At 46.5% G+C, this 19489-nt stretch overlaps 1 protein-coding gene across 8 annotated transcripts in view; it reads right to left on the reverse strand.

The window, feature by feature from the left end:
* LOC119966020 (triple functional domain protein) overlaps window positions 1-19489 on the reverse strand; it is a 684537-nt gene that overhangs the window by 233234 nt on the left and 431814 nt on the right. For all 8 annotated transcript variants that reach the window (XM_038797164.1, XM_038797162.1, XM_038797163.1 and 5 more), the window contains 2 exons: window positions 2268-2369; window positions 1413-1552 (listed from right to left, as the gene is read on the reverse strand). In XM_038797164.1, the coding sequence (XP_038653092.1) occupies window positions 1413-1552; window positions 2268-2369 (242 nt within the window). The remainder of the gene's footprint in view (window positions 1-1412; window positions 1553-2267; window positions 2370-19489) is intronic.

Genomic DNA, 19489 nt, shown 5'->3' on the forward strand with positions numbered 1-19489 from the left:
AGGTCAGAAACTGAGTGACCCTGGCGGAACCCAAATTGAGCATCTGTGAGCAGATTATTGCTGACTAAGTGCCCTTTGATAGCACTGTTGATGACTCCTTCTATCACTTTGCTGATAGGGCGGTAATTGGCTGGGTTGGATTTGACCTATTTCTTGGCAATTTTCCACATTGCCAGGCAGATGTCAGTGTTGTAGCTGTACAGCAACAGCTTGGCTAGGGGTGTGGCAAGTTCTGGAGCACAAGTCTTCAGTACTATTGCCAGAATATTGTCAAGGCCTGTAGCCTTTGCAGTATCCAGTGCCTTCAGCCGTTTCTTGATATCACGTGGAGTGAATCATATTGGCTGAAGACTGGCATTTGTGATGTCCGAGACCTCCGAAGGAGACCAAGATGGATCATCCACTCGGCACTTCTGGCTGAAGATTGTTGCGAATGCTTCAGCCTTGTCTTTTGCACAGATGTGCTGGGCTCCTCCATCATTGAGGATAGAGATATTTGTGGAGTCTCCTCCTCCAGTGAGTTATTTGATTGTCCAGCACCATTCAAGGCTGAAACAAAAGAGAAAATGCTGGAAAATCTCAGCTGGTATGGCAGCATCTGTAGGGAGAGAAAAGAGCAAACGTTTCGAGTCCAGATGACCCTTTGTCAAAGGTGCTGCCAGAGCTGCTGAGATTTTCCAGCATTTTCTCTTTTGTTTCATATTCCAGCATCCGCAGTAATTTGCTTTCATCCATTCAAAGCTGGATGTGGCAGGACTGCACACATTAGATCTGATGCGTTCATTGTGGAATTGCTTTGCTCTATTTATTACTTGCTGCTTATGTTGTTTGAAACGTATCTTTAGGATTACCCTGCGGTTCTGAAATTTCTGGTGTTTGATCTTTGAAAATCTAGTGTTGACTTTTACACAACTGTATGTTCAAACGTGTGTGGGGTCGGGGGGTGAGGGGGGGGCGGGGGAGGGGAGAGAGAGAGAGAGAGAGAGAGAGAGCGAGAGATAGAGAAAAGAAATGTACCTATTGCAGAGCACTTCATTCTGATTCCTCATTTGTCACTCCCTCACCTTTGGAGTTAGCCAATTCACACTGACTGCAGATGCAGCCAATGTAAGTTAACTAGTCAAGGGTGGAAAATTGAGTCCAACATCCTATTGAGTAAATAGATTGGTAAATTTGGCTTTAGTTTTCACTGTTCAACATGCCTATAACCAATTCTGGCATTTACATTGGAAGACATATTTAAACCGTGTCAAAAGATCTCTGAAAGATACATGCACCCACTTGCATAATTTTTGAAAAGGATTTGCGTAAAATTCAATGCACACTAAGGACTGATGTTATCTTAGTTTACCAGCACAATATGCAAAACAAGTAGCATACTGCAGTGTTATGCAGCAATACGCAGGACTCACCTTCTCCCTTTATGTTTGTGAGATGTAGGTTTGGGCAGGTGGATTGCTTCTTTCAGGGCACCTTTCAGATGAATAGTCCTTTCCTGTATAACCTCTCGTATATGCTTGATCCAATCTTGTTTATTTTCAATGCTAGAAGCCTTCAACATAAATAGAAACATTCAAGACAAAAATGTACACACAAGAAAGTAATCAAGACAAAATATTTCCTCTGCAGAATGAACACTATGGAATTGTAAAGCAATTGTTTTTAAAATGGCTTTCATTTATAAATTTAATTCTTATGTGAAGCATATAGAGGAACATTGCCCAGGTTAAAAAAAATTATATCTTGCAAACATATGTACATTATTTCCAAAGATTCATAGAACTAAATTAGGGTGGACAATTATATAACAGAATTTGGCTTTACTACAACAAATTACTATTTATTCATCGATTTAGTCGACTGTGTCACTATTGTATTGTTGAAGTCCACAATCTCAAACGGATGTCTGGATCAAAGGCTAATCTTATGAATGGTGTAATACAATGTGGGCTTCTCCAGATAAATGTTTGGCTTTCATCCTGCTCATGAGGACAGCTGAAGTGTGGAAGCTAGATAATTTCCGAAAGAAGAGAAATAAATAAAAATAGGATGCACAGTTCTGTTTTGAGCCTCTTTTGCTTGCTACATGGAAGGGTCTTAATCTCGATCCATATTATTATTTTTTTCGTGAAGAACAAGGAGATGGAACGGTGCTGAATCTCAGTTAACTTCTCACAACGGAGCAGGGCGTGACTGGAGCTAGGCCAGAAATGACTGTGTAATTTAACTGAAATATCTCATATTCTGAAAAAAACAAACAAAATTACCTTTAAAACAATTTTGTTGTCTGATGTCGGAGTCCGTCCAACCCACAACGCAAATTTACAATGATCTCCTTCAACATGCTCTGTGACCCCAAGTTCTGAGGTCTATAAAAGAGAAAATATTTGCTCAGCTCTCACTTGTTTTCCAACTGATAATGCATTCATGGGCAACAAATTCTTATATTTTACATGTCAATTTTCTAGAGTATCCTTGCTATATTAATTAAATTTCTCAATTATCTATAGCAGATTATAAGACACAGTTGTACATATACAAAACCAACAAAATAACACACAAAACCAGTATCAAAATAATAGCTGACTGGATGAAGAAGTATATTTGATGCTTTACTGTGTTCAATGATTTTCACAAAACAGCCAAATAATTTAAGTGCTTCAGTGTCTGCACCAAAATACAACATTTTTGTTTCATTTGGAGGGGCTGTTTAGCACAGGGCTTAATCGCTAGCTTTGAAAGCAGACCAAGCAGGCCAGCAGCACGGTTCGATTCCCGTAACAGCCTCCCCGAACAGGCGGCGGAATGTGACGACTAGGGGCTTTTCACAATAACTTCATTTGAAGCCTACTTGTGACAATAAGCGATTTTCATTTCATTTTTTTCATTTCATTCTAAATAACGTATAGCGGAGGAAATATAACGCCATGTAAAGTTCACACATGGGTGCATGTCAAATTATATTTTTAAAATATTGTTATTCAAGGCATTTTCAAATTATTTACCGAACACAAGAAATGCCCCATCCACAAACCATGGTCCCAATACAAAACCCCTCCATGTCCCAACCCGATTCACTTTCCAATTATAATAAACCACAAAAATAACACACTAACACAATAGAACAACCCAAACCGTGCCCCCCCCCCCCCTCCCCAGCTGACATTTACAATTCCTTAAAGTGGTGACGAACAACCTTCACCTCGAAAAGAACCTCTCCTCTGACCCCGTAATGGCAAATTGAATCTTTTCCAGATATAAGAATTCCACCAGGTCACTCACCCAACCCACCACCTTAGGTGACTCCGGATCCTGCCACCCTAATAAGATCCATCTCTGGACTATCAGGGAGGCAACAGCCAACCCTTCAGCTTCTCTCCCGGATCCTTCATCACCCCAAACATCACCACCCACAGGCCTTCCTCACCACCAGAATCTCCGTCATAGTCCCGCAAAGGACCACCAGAACTCCTCCAACTTTGGGCAGGCCAAGAACATATGCGTGTGATTAGCCGGTCCCCTAGAGTCCGCCCTCATCTATCCTCTACCCCCAGAAACAACCGACTCATCCGCGACATGTCATGTGCGCTCTGTGCACCACTTTAAACTGAATGAGGATTAGTCTCTCACATGAGGTGGTCGGATTTACCTTTCGCAAGGCTTCATTCCATAACCCCGCCTCAAATACCACTCCGCCATCTCTTCCTCCCACTCCATGTATGTCAAATTTTATTCATTTTTCCAAGGGTTTGTACTGATGACATACAGTCAAATATATTCCAGAAAGTAAACGCGATAACATAAAGCACTGTTTTAAAAAATGTATTCTTTCATGGGATGTGGCAGTCACTGGCAAGTCCAGTATTTGCCCTTGAACTGAGTGACTTTCTAGACCATTTCGGTGGGAGGTTCAGAGTCAACCACATTGCTGTGGGTCTGGACTCACATGTAGGCCAGGTAAGGACGACAGATTTCCTTCCCTAAAGAACATCAGTGAACCAGATGGGGTTTTACAAGACGTGATGATAGTTTTGTGGTCACCATTAATGGGACTCAATTTTAATTCCAGATGTATTAATTGAATTTAAATTCCACCGGTGACCATGTTTGGATTTTACCCATGTAATAGCCATGTGCTTCTTGATTGCTAGTCCAGTGAGCATCACCGCCTACCCCCCAATTACCATCCCTTTTTTGTGGAATGGACAACAGATAATTACCAAATGCTGACATATCTTCAATAGGGCAAAAAATTTGAAATGAGAGTTGAAATGGAGGGGCCTGCAGTGGGTTGGGAAACCATTGGGAACTTCTGTGGACGTTGTCATGGCTCTTTAATTGAACCACAACATTAGTAGCCTGCTTCTACATTTCCTGACCAGAGAGTGTGGATGGAATGGTTTGTTGAATCCATCAAAGAAAGGATTTCTAGTTCAAGGGACCAAGTTAGAGTTCTGAATAGATGGACTGCATATGGATTCTTGAGGTTTCAACATTTACTGGAATAGAAAGGATACCGGGGAAGTCTGCTCCTCAAGCTCTTGGACTTCTGTCCGAAACAAGAACTGAAACTGGTATTTGCCAAGGATGGGAGGAAAAGGACAGTTTCTCAAAACAAGCAGCCATAGATTGAAGTGTCGCAGAAAATGAGCAGGAGGGTAGTTGCTTGATCCTGCAGACTGTGTCCCCAGAGATTCAAAGATATCAGGAAGACATGACAGGTGAGTGGCACAACACATCCAGATGCCAAGCTACACCTTCAGACTTCCCCAGCCTTCTCCTGCACAACACTCCTCAGACTAAAGCACTTGCACCTACAGTCATTCCTCTCTCTTCAGCCACCTCCTCACATATCCATCTGAACAGCCAAAAATCTCACATCCTTAATTCTGAGTCATCTCACACATTAGCCTCGCAGTCACACTCAAAAAATGCTGTCCTTCTTTTCACATAATCCATTTCTCACACTCTCATCACTCTGCTTTCTTTCCATATTGAATAGAAGAGGATGAGGCAGAGAACTGGGGAGTGGGCTCGTCCTTCCCTGGTATTTGCCTTCACAGGCACAGGTACTGTAGGTCCACCTGGTCCATTGGGAAGTGGGTCTTGTTCCAGGAGGCTGTAAATATTGGCAATGATCTGCTGGAAGAGCCCGAGTATTCTGAGGCAATTGAGTTCACACATGTCAAGAGAATTAATCCTCTGCTGTAAGGTACTCTGTTGGGATTCACCCCCTCCTTTGAGCACGATCTCGGTGACCCCCCCCCCCCCCCCCCCCCCCCCCCCACCGGTCCTATATAGCAGCAGGTGTCCTCCCTGGCAGTGAGGGTGAAGTCCCAGCATGAAAATCAGAAAATAAATTCTGATTCCTGAGATTCGAAAGAATATTCAAGACAAGTGGCCGAGTCTACATGAGGAACTTTGGAGATGTCTCCAGTTGGGTCCACGGAGTCATATTGGATAAAATGGGGCCCATACCCCACAAAGTGATGCTCCAAGATAAGGTCTTCACCACCTAGACAAATGCGCCCGTCCATGTACAAGCCTCACCACCGGCCACAAAGATATCCGTCGGCTGTGTAGGGCTACCTCCCACAGAGAACCATGTGTCCAACTCCCCTGATGACGAGGATTCAGGTTCCAAAAAAGAAACCGAGGAAGGCGTTTCATCGGTAGCAGACAACGAGGAGGAATCCACATTGGTAACTCATGAATCCGGTTCACACCTCCAGATCTCATTCCACCCTCATTGGACCTCATGCTGACTGTGAAGAGGCAGAAGAGAACTGCTTGCCACGGGAGTGCTGAGCAAGAATAGGACTTGAGGGCGGGGAGTGGGGTATTTTATGATGACCACGACGGACACGAGGGATCGGCAATAGGTCTCCCCATGGTCTTAATGGAATATGAATTTCCCTTTTGAGCAGGCAGAGACTTGCCTAATAAGAGGTGCATGGCGGAAGCTAAAACCCGATGTTCCAACCTAGACTGGCAGTTCTGTAGGTCTCTGGGCTGGGACACAAGTGTTGTAAGCTGCCGTAGCGGCCCTTTTTGTCACTTTAATAAAGGAAGTTCTTGCCCTTGGTGAAGGTATTACACTGTATTTGCTGGAAAACGCAGTGTGACTCCAATTCGTGTTACTTCTGGTGCTGTTGATAGTGCTGATCCTTTAGTTGATCAGAAGTGCAAGGTGGAATTACATGAGCTGCTCCAATGCCAGTGAAGACTGATGCTTTCACCTGATGAAGAAGCTGTGCTCCTAAAGCTAATGATTCGAAACAAACCTGTTGGACTTTAACCTGGTGTTGTATGACATCTTACTGTGCCAACCCTAGTCCAACGCCGGCATCTCCACATCACAATGAAGACTGACAGTCGGCAAGCACAGGTGAAAGTGAGCGAAGATCAAGGTGAATAAACTGATATCCAAGAAGTTTGAAATCACTTGTGAAAAGAGCAATGGGCACCATCCTTTCACCAGGGAAGAGCTACAACTCCTCAGTTTCAATGCTCTTGCCTGGTTGCACTTGGGATGTTTCACACAGCTCATAAAACCCAAACTCTCGCTATTAAAACCAGAGCTCTGGCTTAAATCAACAATCAAATGCCTGAAATCCTAGCGTCATAGAGTCATTGGGGTCGACAGCACAAAAAAGACCCTTCGGCCCATTGTGTCGGCTCCGGTCAAAAATTAACCACCAACTATTCAAATCCCATTTTCCAGCACTTGGCCCATAGCCTTGTATGCCTTGGCATCACAAGAGCACACCTAAATACTTGTTAAATGTTATCAGGATCCGTGTCTCCACCACCCTTTCAGGCAGTGAGTTCTGGACCCCTATCACTCTCTGGCTGAAAAAGTTTCCCCTCACATCCCATTTAAACCTCCTGGCCCTTACCATAAACTTATGTCCCTGATCATGATGCCTCCAAGGGAAACGGTTCCTTCCCGTCTACTCCATCTATGCCCCTCATAATTTTATACATCTCACTCATATTCCTCCAAGTCTCCTCTGCTCCAAGGAAAGCAACCCGAGTCTATCCAATCTCTCTTCATAACTAAAACTCTCCAGCGCAGGCAACAACCTGATAAATCTCCTCTGCACCCTTTCCAGTGCTATCACATCCCTCCTATATTGCGGATTGCAGAACTGCATACAATATTATATGCTGTTGCTTAACCAATGCTTAACACAGTTCCAGCATAATCTCCCTGCTCTTAAACTCTATACCTCAGTTAATAAAGGCAATTATACCATATGCCTCCATTTTATTCACCCGCCCTGCTACCTAAATGGACTGGTATACATGCACACCAGTCCCTCTGACCTTTGGTGCTTCCCAGAGTCCTGCTGTTCATCATGTATTTCCTTGCCTTGTTTGTCCTACCCTAGTGCATTACCTCACACTTATCAGGATTTAATTCCATTTGCCACTGATCAGCCCGTCTATATCATAGAACATAACAGCGCAGTATGGGCCCTTCGGCCCTCGATGTTGTGCCGACCCGTGAAACCATCTGAAGCCTATCTGACCTACACTATTCCATTTTCATCCATATGTCTATCCAGCGACCACTTAAATGCCCTTAAAGTTGGCGAGTCTACTACTGTTGCAGGCAGGGCGTTCCACACCCCTACTACTCTGTGAGTAAAGAAACTGCCTTTGACATCTGTCCTATATCTACTACCCCTCAATTTCAAGCTATGTCCCCTCGTGTTGGTCATCACCATCCGAGGAAAGAGACTCTCACTGTCCACCCTATCTAACCCTCAGACTATCTTATATGTCTCTATTAAGTCACCTCTCAGCCTTCTCCTCTCTAACGAAAACAACCTCAAGTCCCTGAGCCTTTCCTCGTAAGACCTTCCCTCCATACCAGGCAACATCCTAGTAAATCTACTCTGAACCCTTTCCAAAGCTTCCACATCCTTCCTATAATGCGGTGACCAGAACTGCACGCAGTACTCCAGGAGCGGCCGCACCAGAGTTATGTACAGCTGCAGCATGACCTTGTGGCTCTGAAACTCAATCCCCCTACTGATAAAGGCTAGCACACCATATGCCTTCTTAACAGCCCTATTAACCTGGGTGGCAACTTTCAGGGATTTATGTACCTGGATGCCGAGATCTCTCTGTTCATCTACACTACCAAGAATCTTGCCATTAGCCCAGTACTCTGCATTCCTGTTACTCCTTCCAAAGTGAACCACCTCACACTTTTCCGCATTAAACTCCATCTGCTACCTCTCAGCCCAGCTCTGCAGCTTATCTATATCCTTCTATAATCTGAGGCTATCCTCCTCACTATTTACCACCTCACCAATTTTCATATCATCCACAAACTTACTGATCAACATCCTACAATCATGTCTAAATCATTTATGTAAACAAACTATTGGAAGCAATTCAGCAAGGGTTCCAACACTGATCCTTGCGGGACACCACTGGACACAGGTGTCTGGTCAGAAAAACACGCCTTGGCCATCACTCCCTGCTTCCTGTCACTCAGCCAGTTTTCGATCCAATTTGCCAAATTTACTTGGATCCCCTGGGCTCTTACCTTCGCTATTAATCTCCCATGTGGAACTTTAATCAAAAGCCTTGCTGAAATCCAAGTAGACGACATCAAATGCATTGTCCTCATCCACACACCTGGTCACCTCTTTGTAAAGTTCAATCAAATTGGTCAGACATGGCTTTCCCTTATTAACAACAGATGAATGGACATCGCGCGACAATCGCTAGGCAGGAATGTTCCCTTCCAGAAGGGGAACACTTCAGCAGTCAAGGGCATTCAGCTTCTGGTCTTCGGCGAAGCGTTCTCCAAGGCAGCCTTCAGGACGCGCGACAACGCAGAATTGCCGAGCAGAAACTTAGAGCCACGTTCTGCACACATTATTACGCCCTCGACCTGGACCTTGGATTCATATTGCATTACATTCACCCCCACCATCTGGCCTGGGCTTGCAAAATCCTACCAACTGTCCTGGCTTCAGACAATTCACACCTCTTTAACCTGGGATTACCCCTCTCTTTTGATCTGTAAAGACTTAATTCCCTGCAAAGACTCACAGTCAAAGTATTGTCTTGCATCTTTGACTTTGTCTCTACATATGTTTCTGGAATCCACCTCTTATTTCACCTGAGGAAGGAGCTGTGCTCCGAAAGCTAGTGATTAACAACAAACCTGTTGGACTGTAACCTGGTGTTCTAAGACTTATTACTGTGCTTACCCCAGTCTAACGCCGGCATCTCCACAACCTTATTGACAAAACCATGCTGATTGTTCTCGATTAATCACTGCCTCTCTGAACGCAGATCAATTCTATCTCTCAGAATTGCTTCCAATAGTTTCTCCACCACAGAGGTTAGACTGACTGGCCTGTACTTTCCTTGTTTATCCCTTCATCCCGGAGTCATGGTATTCCTCTTGGATTGTTCAAATAACTTACCCGACAGATCCACAGCGGTTTGCTGTTCACCTCCAATCCTGTTCCGGTGAAACCTGGAAGTGGGCAGAATCATGTCGGATTTCCGACCTGCTGCCACTTTTTAGTGCTATAATCCACCACCAAACACACCCCCTTTCCAGCAGTTACAATCCCACCCATATTGTCTTGCAATAGCCATGGAATATCAACTTTTCTCAGCAAATTCATCCTTTTGCAGTCGCAGGAGGTGGAAAATTACGTTTTAATGTTCAATTCGGTGTTCAATATAATATATGCCAGAAAACATTTACTGTGATTTAAAAACAGAATTTTATAAGAATATCAACATTCTAATTACTGAAAATATAGATACCATGCTCAAAGTGTAAAATAAATGATATATTGTCTCCTCGCCTAATACAAAGTAGAAAATAAAATTGGAGGTGGGTGTCTTGAGAATCTGAATGTTATCTCGTATAATTAAGTACAATGTTATGAATCACTCCATTCACACAGATAGTTTTAACTCTCAAGTACGTTAATAGTAATTATGTTTCTGTTTCATAGAATTTACAGTGCAGAAGGAGGCCATTCGGCCCACCGAGTCTGCACCGGCTCTTGGAAAGAGCACCCGACCCAAGCCCATACCTCCACCCTGTCCCCATAACCCAGTAACCCCACCCTACACTAAAGGCAATTTTGGACACTAAGGGCAATTCAACATGGCCAATCCACCTAACCTGCACATCTTTGGACTGTGGGAGGAAACCGGAGCACCCAGAGGAAACCTACGCACACACGGGGAGAACGTGCAGACTCCGCACAGTGACCCAAGCCAGGAATCGAACCTGGGACCCTGGAACTGTGAAGCAATTGTGCTAACCACTATCCTACCATGCTGTTTGATCTTTAAATGTCAAGAAATGTTGCCATGGGACTAATTTGGAACTCAGAATTACATAGTTGTTACAGCACAGGTCATCAGTTAGTCCGTCATGTATGCACCAACTCTCTGAATAAGCAATACACCTAATGCCATTCCCCAACTCTCTCCCTGAACTTTCTCCCTGTAAGCCTGCATATTTTCCCTTACCCGATAGCAATCCAATCCCCTCTTGCATGCTTCAAGTGAACCTACTGTGACGACACTCTCAGGCAGCACATTCCAGATTTTAACCATTCTTAACCACTAGTTTCTCACATGTCACCGCTGCTTAAATCTGTGCCCGCCCATTCCCAATCTTTCCACCGATGGAAACAGTTTTCCCTATCTACTCTGTCCAGACCTTCCATGATTTTGAATACCTCGATAAAATAACCCTCAACCTACCTTTCTCCAAAGAAAATAGTCCCATCTTCTCCAATATAACCACGTACCTGAAATTCCTCATAGTATCATAGAATCCCTACAGTGTGGGAGGAGGCCATTCGGCCCATTGAGTCTGCATCGACCTTCCAAAAGAGCAGCCTACCTAGGCTCCCCCGCCCTATCCCCATAACCCCAACTAGCCTGTTCTTTGGACAGTAAGGGGTAATTTAGCATGGCCAATCCACCTAACCTGCACATCTTTGGACTGTGGGAAGAAATCGGAGCACCCGGAGGAAACCCACGCAGACACAGGGAGAATCTACATGTGAATCTAGACCCAGACCAGTGTGGTTGACTCTTTACTGCCCTATGAAACGGTTTGGCAAGCCACTCAGTTCTAATGCTGGCCTTGTTAGTGGTACCTGCACTCCATGGAAAGAACAAAGAAAAAACTCTTGACTTGTTCTGTCACCTTCATTGACTTATGTTCCTCTGTTCTTGCACCCACTTAAAAATTATAGTCTTTATTTTATATGTCTTTTTGTGTCCTTCCTACTAAAATTTTCACATATCTCTGCATTAAATTTCATCTTCCACTTGTCCGCCCACTCTACCAACTTGTCTATCTATGTTCTTTTTAAAGTCTACAGCATCCTTCAAACTTTCACATCATCTGCGAATTTTGAAATTGTGCCCTGTGTACCAAGACCTAGGTCATTAAAATATATGAGGAAAAGGGACCCAACACTAATCTTAGAGCAACTACACCACAAACCTTTCTCCAGTCTGCGAAACATCAATTCACCATTACTCTGTTTCCTGCCACTCAGCCAACTTTGTATCCGTGCTACTACTGTCCCTTTTATTCCATGAGCTAGACAAATCTGCGTGTGGCACTGTATCAAATGCCCTTTGGAAGTCTATGTAAACCACATCAACAGCATTAACCGCTTCAAAAGATTCCAGCAAGTTAGTTGAACATGATTTGCCCTTAACAAATCAATGCTGGATTCCCTTAATTAACCCGCATTTGCTCAAGTGACCATTAACTTTGTTCCAAATTATGTTTCTAGAAGCTTCCCACAACTAAAGTTAAACTGACTGGCCTGTAGTTGCTGGGTTGACTTCGCACCCTTTTCTGAACAAGGGTGCAACATTTGTAAATTTCTAATCCTCTGACGCCAGCCTGGGCCTAAGGAAAACTGTAAAATTATGGCCAATGCCTCTGCAATTTCCACACTCACTTCCCTCAGTACTCTTTGAGGCATCTCATATGGTGTCTTTTCAACTTTAAGTGTAGACAGCCTATCCAATAACTGCTTTATTAATTTTAAACTGTTCAACTGTTTAATTGCCTCGTCTTTCACCAAAACCTGAGCAGTAATCTTCTTCCTTGGTAAAGTCAGATGCAAAGTATTAATTAATTTAAAAATTTTTTTTTTTTTTAAATTTAGAGTATCCAATTCTTTTTTTTTCCAATTAAGGGGCAATTTAGCGTGGCCAATCCACCTACCCTGCACATCTTTTGGGTTGTGGGGGCGAAACCCAAATGATAGCGTCATTTAAGATGTATCTAGACAGATACATGAATGGGCATGGAGCAGAGGGATTCAGATCCTTAGAAAATAGGCGCAGGCTTGGAGGGCCGAAGTGCCTGTTCCTGTGCTGTAATTTTTCTTTGTTCTTTGTATCTAAGACCCTACTTTCTGCACCATCTTTCTAGCAATGCATTAATCTGCTTTATCCTCCTATTTCTATACTTCTTTGCATGTGCTACTGTGAATAACCTGGAGCTTACTACCTTTGTGGTCATGCTTGCTAATTTCCTACCTAGTTCCCTAAATTCTGACTGCAGGACCACATTCTTCTCCTGCCTTTGTCATTTTTACCAATATGGAACACGACTTCTGGCTGTTAACCCTAATTCCCCCTCCCCTGGTTCCCTGTAGCAGGTGACATCGTGACCCTGGCACCAGGATGGCATCACAGCATCTGATTCTTGTTTGTGTCCGCATAAATGTCTGCCTATTCCTGTTACTATTGTATCACCAACCACTATTGCTCTTCCAGTCTTACTTGTGCCTTCCTGCCTCGCTGAGCCACCAGCGGTGTCATGGACTTGTTTCTGGCTGCACTCCCCAGATGAACCATCACTCTCATCAGTATTCGGAACAGAATACTGGCTGGAGTGTGGGATACACTCAGGGAACTCCTGCATTACCAGCCTGATTCTTCTTGACCATCACCCATGCCCTCTCTCCCTGCATACTCTTAAGCCATTGGGTGACCACATCTATAAACATGTTGTTCATGTAGCTCTCAATCTCACATATGCACCGCAGTGATGCCAGCTGCTGCAAGCTCTGAAACCCAGAGCTCAAGCTGCTGGAACTGATGACACATCCTGCACAAATGGTTATCGAGGAAGCATCCTGAAGTTCTTGCATAGCACCCAATGTGCACTCCAGACCTTAGATCAACCTTGACATCACTATTAGTTAATAAACCTTGATACTACTAGACAATTCTCAGGCCAGGAGACAAGCAACTTCCATTGCTGCTGTAGAGAGTAAAGACAATTCCTACTTAATTAAATACTGAGTCACCATATAACATCCAGAAGTCGATTTTAATGCAAAACCATACCCCAACTCTTCAGCATTCTATTGACCCTTCTACTCTCCTGCTGCTCTCCCAGGTCTGACTCACATTTAGGTCTTCACCTTTCTTGACATCACCCCACTGGGGCATTATCCCAGCCCTTTTAACTTTCCAGATTGCCCTATCTTATTTTCTTGCAAAAAGTCCCACCCAGCTTTTCCACTGGGGCTGTTCTTTCCAACCTTCTTCCCATCTCACTCATCACTCTTAGTGTTGTCTGTGTGGGCTCTGCCAGCAGATCAGCTATCACGGGCCCTTTCCACATCACCCTCCACAATGCCTCAGTCACTTCTGAACAAGGCCCAAGCCATCCGTGGGCTTCTTGTGGATGATTGCAACTACATTATTGCCTTATCTGAAACCTGGTTGAGGTGTGGTGATACCTTGCCCCATAAGATGTGTCATCAGTTGCCCCCATAAGACCCCAATGCCTGTCCCTATTTATCACCTGCTCAAACTGCCAGTGTGTTGGGCGTAGCTATAATCACCAAATTACGGGACTTCCGCTTGTGACCATGGAGTGATTGGTCACATAGAGGGCTGTTCCTGTTCAAAGTCACAGAAAAGGGCTCTTTTTACCCAGATCCGGGTGGAATTTTGATGAAAAGGCGAAGGTGAATGTTAGAGGAGTAGTTTACCCCTGGAATGGTGAGTCGACTGATCACCGGACCCGGCAGAAAACAGTGAGAGGTTTGGCTGGAAAGTTGAAACAGTCTTGTGCTTCACAGACAGTCTCTTCCAGCATGCAGGCAGGGGAGGGGCAAGCTGTAAGGCCCCAGATACAGGAACTGATTACTTTTATTAAGGAGTAATTCCATAAACAGAGGAAAGAAATGCATGAGGGCCATACAAAGGCCATTGTGGCCAAAGAAACTGTGGCACCGCTGAAGAGCACTTTGGAGTGGATGGAGAAGTGTTTGGAGGTTCAGGGATCACAGAATCGGGAGGTTGGAGGAGTGATCTCGGACCACAGCGATTGTGTGGTGGCTCTGGAGGCGGAGGTCCTAGGAGACCTTTGTAAAACGCTGAGGGCAAAGGTTGAGGAGCAGGAGACTACCTCGAGAAGGCAGAACCTGTGAATAGTGGGCCTGCCTGAAGGAGTGGAAGGTGTGAGTGCCACGAGGTCTCGAGGATATGCTGGTGATACTGGTGGCAGAAGGGGTGCTAGATAAGGCACCTGAAGTGGACCGAGCGCATAGGTCTGTGAGGCAGAAGCCTAGAGCTGGGGAGCCGCCGCGGGCGGTGATTGCGAGACTCCATAAATTTGTGGAGAAAGAGAAAATTCTACGGTGGGCCAGGGAGATGCCTAGCTGCGACTGGGAGGGAAATAACATCCGGATTTATCAGGACATCGGAGCAGAGTTGGCAAAACGGTGGGCAGATTTGAACAAGGCCAAGGTGGTGCTGTACCGGCGGCAAATCAGGTTTGGGGTGCTCTACCCGGCGAAATTATGGTGACGTTCGGAGGCCGGGAGTATTATTTCGAGACTCAAGAAGCAGCCGAAGACTTCATGAAGGAGCATAAACTGGGGGAGAACCGAGTGGACAATGCTTGGGAACTGGGGTGCTGGCACTATGTAATGGTCAGGAGCATGTTTGAAGTGGGTGTAGGGATTGGGGAATTTTTGTCTTTTTTTGTGTGGGGTTTCTAATCAATGTTGAGCTTGTAAGGAGTTTTAGGGTGAAAGGTTTAAGTGGGGATGGATGATCCCATCCCCTTTCCTGTTTTATGGGACTACGGTAGTCCCCCGTTATACCGCGCTCCGCAATATCGCGATATACCGCGGGGGGGCTTATGGACCCCAACTGTCAGTTGTGTCAATTTCAGCGGCCGGCTCACTTTGATCTGGAGAGGGAAGCTGCTCTCTCACTGAAACAATCAGCCGGCCGCTGAAATTGACACTGCCGGCTGCTCTCTCCCTCCAATCCAACTTTTAAGTTTTAATGTTTCTGATTGGAGGGAGAGAGCAGCGGGCAGTGTCAATTTCAGCGGCCGGCTGATTGTTTCAGTGAGAGAGCAGCTTCCCTCTCCGGCCGCTGAAATTGACACTCTTTTAATTAGATCCACGATAGGGGTTTTAAATTTATTTAAAAAGCTATGCTAGCGCTTCCCATTGTGAGTCTACGGGGGTCTGACCTCTCCCCCCGCCCCCCGTAGACTCACAATGGGAAGCGCTAGCATAGATTTTAAAATAAATTTAAAACCCCCATCATGGATATCCGCGGCTCGGTTGCAACGCGGGTGGCTGTCTTGGACCCCAACACCCGCGTTATAAAGGGGGACTACTGTATTTGTGTTTAACATCTGTTTGTTTGCTTTTGGAGAAGGCTATCTAGAGTTCAGGAGAAGTCCTTGTTTGGTTGGGGGAGGGTAAGGCCAGCAGGAGGCCGCCACCTTTGAGCTGAGTGGGGTGGGGGGGGGGAGGGGGGGGTCATTAGGATGTGCCTTTTGGCAGGGGCAGTCACGCGAGCAGGTTATGCTGGTGAACAGAAGTGAGGTGGTGGGAGAGAAGGCCAAGAGGGGTGGCCGGAGGCAGGGGAGAAAGAGGAAGTGAGGGGGGGAGAAGGCCAGGGGGGGGGAGGAGAAGGCCGGGGGGGGGGCTTCTGCGACGCAGCAGGGGTGAGAGATGACATGGTCAAGGGCGAAGAAAGGGGCCATTTGGGATGGGTTAGGTACAGAGTGTAATTAAAGGGGCAGGAGTTAAGTGGGAAAGATGACAGACGGTATAGGGGATTGGAGGCGCAAGTAAGGTTGGTAATGTGGAATGTCCGGGGACTGAATGGGCTGGTTAAAAGATCGCGGATGTTCGCGCACCTTAGGAGCTTGAAAGTGGGGATTGTCTTTTTGCAGGAGACACACCTCCGTGTGAAGGACCAGGTTAGGTTAACGAAGGGGTGGGTCGAGCAGGTTTTTCCACTCGTGGTTTGATTTAAAATCGAGGGGTGTGGCAATTTTAATGAGCAAAAAAATGGGATTCGTGAGTGCGAAGGAGGTGAGGGATCCAGGTGGGAGATATGTGATTGTGAGTGGGGTATTGGAAGAGGCACTGGTACTCTTGGTAAATGTGTATGCCCCAAATTGGGATGATGTGGGTTTTATGAGGGGCTTGCTGGCAGCAATCCCGGATTGGGCCACGTACCAGTTGATCATGGGTGGAGATTTTAACTTTGTCCTGGAGCTGAGGGTGGATAGATCGAGCCCCAGGTCGATGGGTATGGTACGAATGGCAAGAGAGCTGGGAGGGTTTATGGAGAGCATGAGTATGGTGGATCCATGGTGCTTTCAGAACCCAGGGGGAAGGGAGTATTCCTTCTTTTCACACTTCTATAAGGTGTATTCAAGGATTGATTACTTTGTAGTGAGTCGAGAGATTTTGGTTGGGGTGGAGGGGGCAGAGTATGCGGGGATAGTTATCTCGGACCATGCACCCCACTGGCTGGATATTCGGTTCAGTACGGGATGAGAGCAGAGGCCGGGGTGGAGGTCTGACTCGGAGTTGCCGGTGGATGGAAGTTTTTGTGATAAGGTGCGGTTGGCGATTAGGGATTATGTGGAGTTCAATCAGAATGGGGAGGTGTTGGCGGGCATTTTTTGGGAAGCACTGAAGGCAGTGGTCCGGGGAGGAATTATCTCATTTACGGTTCGTGCGAATAAGGAAAGGAGGGCAGAACATGACCGTCTAGTGAGCGAGATAGTGGAGGTGGACAGGGAATATTCGAGGGTGCCCACCGTGGAGGGATTGGAGAGGAGGGAAAAAGTTGCAGGGGCAATTTGACAGGCTGACAACGGGGAGGGCAGTAGGGCAACTGCGTAGGGCAAGAGGGGTGCAATACGAGTATGGGGAGAAGGCAAGTCGCATGCTGGCGCACCAGCTGCGGAGGCAGGCTGCGTCCAGGGAAATATTGAAGATCCTGACTGGGGCTGGGGATATAGTGTCGGAGCCAGGGAAGATAAATGAGGCATTTAGGGAGTATTACCAGGGACTTCATGAGGCAGACCCAGGAGGCGAGGATTGGGACATGGGGTGGTTTCTGGACAAGCTGGAATTTCCCCAGGTGGAGGAAGCAAAGAGACAGGCATTGGAGGAGTCCCTGGGGCTGAGGGAGGTGCTGGACAGTATCGGCATAATGAAGTCGGGGAAGGACCCTGGGCCGGATGGGTACCAGGCAGAATTTTATAAGGAATTTGCGGCAGACCTGGCAGCACATCTGTTGGAGGCGTTTAATGAAGCACTGGAGAAGGGGGAGTTGCTGAAGACGATGAAGCAGGCAGTAATCACACTAATCCGAAAAAAAGGGGAGGATCCGGTGGAATGTGGGTCGCATAGACCCATATCACTATTGAACACGGATGTGAAAGTATTGGCTAAGTTGTTGGCGGGTAGAAAGGAGGATTGTGTCCCGGGGGTGGTTGCAGAAGATCAAACAGGCTTCGTGAAGGGCAGGCAGCTTGCGAGTAATACAAGACGGCTGTTGAATGTGATGATGAATCCGTCGAGAGCTCTGGTACCGGAGATGGTGGTGTCCATGGACGCAGAGAAAGCATTTGATCGGGTGGATTGGCGGTACTTGTTCGAAGTTTTGGGAAGGTTTGGGCCGAGATTTGTGGCATGGGTGCGGTTGCTGTATGTGGCGCCAAGAGTGAGGGTGAGGACGAATTATATGAGCTCACGAAGCTTTGACTGACACAGGGGTACGAGGCAGGGGTGTCCGCTGTCGTCGCTGCTGTTTGCGCTGGCCATAGAGCCATTGGCGATGCCTCTCAGGGGGTCGGCAGAGTGGCAGGGGATAATGAGGGGATAGAGGGAGCATCGGGTATCGCTCTAAGCCAATGACCTCTTGCTGTATGTTTCGGATCCGTTGGAGAGTATGGGAAGGATTATGGGCCTGTTGGGGAGGTTTGGAGGGTCCTTGGGATACAAGCTGAATGTAGGGAAAAGCAAGGAATTCCCGGTCAATGAGCTGGCACAGCGGGCTACTTTAAAGGGGATGCCATTTACGGTAGCGAGGGATAGGTTTCGGTATTTGGGGATTCAGGTAGCGAGAGAATGGACGGGACTCCATAAGTGGAACTTAACAATGCTGGTGGAGGATGCCAGGGAGGGTCTTAAGAGGTGGGATACACTGCACTTAACGTTGGCGGGGTGGGTCCAAGTGGTGAAAATTAGTATTCTGCCGAGGTTCTTATTTATCTTTCAGGCTCTCCCAATCTTTATACCAAAGGCCTATTTTTGGAAAGTTGACACAATCATCTCTGACTTTGTATGGGCAAAGAAGGTGCCGAGGGTGAGGAGGACCCTGCTACAGAGGCAGAGGCAGCAGGGGGGGTTGACGTTGCCAAACTTGCTTCATTATTATTGGGCGGCGAATGTGGACAAGGTGCAGCGGTGGTGGGAAGGAGAAGGGGCAGAGTGGGTTAGGATGGCGGAGGAATCTTGTAAGGGGTCTAGTTTGAGGGCTATGGTGACGGCAGCATTGCCAATGGCTCTGAGTAGGTATTCGGGGAGCCCAGTGGTGCAGTCCATGGTGAAGATATTGAATCAGCTGAGGAGGCATTTTAGGATGGAAAGGATGTCAGTGCTACCGCAGCAGTGCGAGAATCATGGGTTTCAGCCGGGGGGGGGGGGGAGGGAGATGGATAGTGTATACAGGAGGTGGAGGGAAGTGGTGCTGGTCAAGGTGAAGGATTTGTATTTGAAGAAAGGGTTCGCCAGTCTGGAGGAACCAAGGAGAGGGCAGAGCTGCCGAGGGGTAATGAGTTCTGGTATCTACAGGTTAGGGACTTCGCACGAAAAGTCTGGAAGTCCTAGGTTGCTGGGATACACCCTGCTGGAGCGACTGCTGCTTCAGGATGTGGAAGGGAAGAATTGGGGATATATAAGTGACTGGGGGAGCAGGGAGGCAAGTGGGTGCTGAAGATCAAGGAGAAATGGGAAGCGGAGTTGGGAATGGACATCAATTGGGGAGTATGGAGTGAGGCACTGCGAAGGGTAAACAGGACCTCCTCTTATGCAAGGATGAGCCTGATACAGATTAAGGTGGTGCACAGGGTGCATGTGACTCAGGCGAGAATGAGTGGGTTCTT

Source organism: Scyliorhinus canicula, chromosome 5 (genome assembly GCF_902713615.1).
Source record: "Scyliorhinus canicula chromosome 5, sScyCan1.1, whole genome shotgun sequence".
NCBI lineage: Eukaryota > Metazoa > Chordata > Chondrichthyes > Carcharhiniformes > Scyliorhinidae > Scyliorhinus > Scyliorhinus canicula.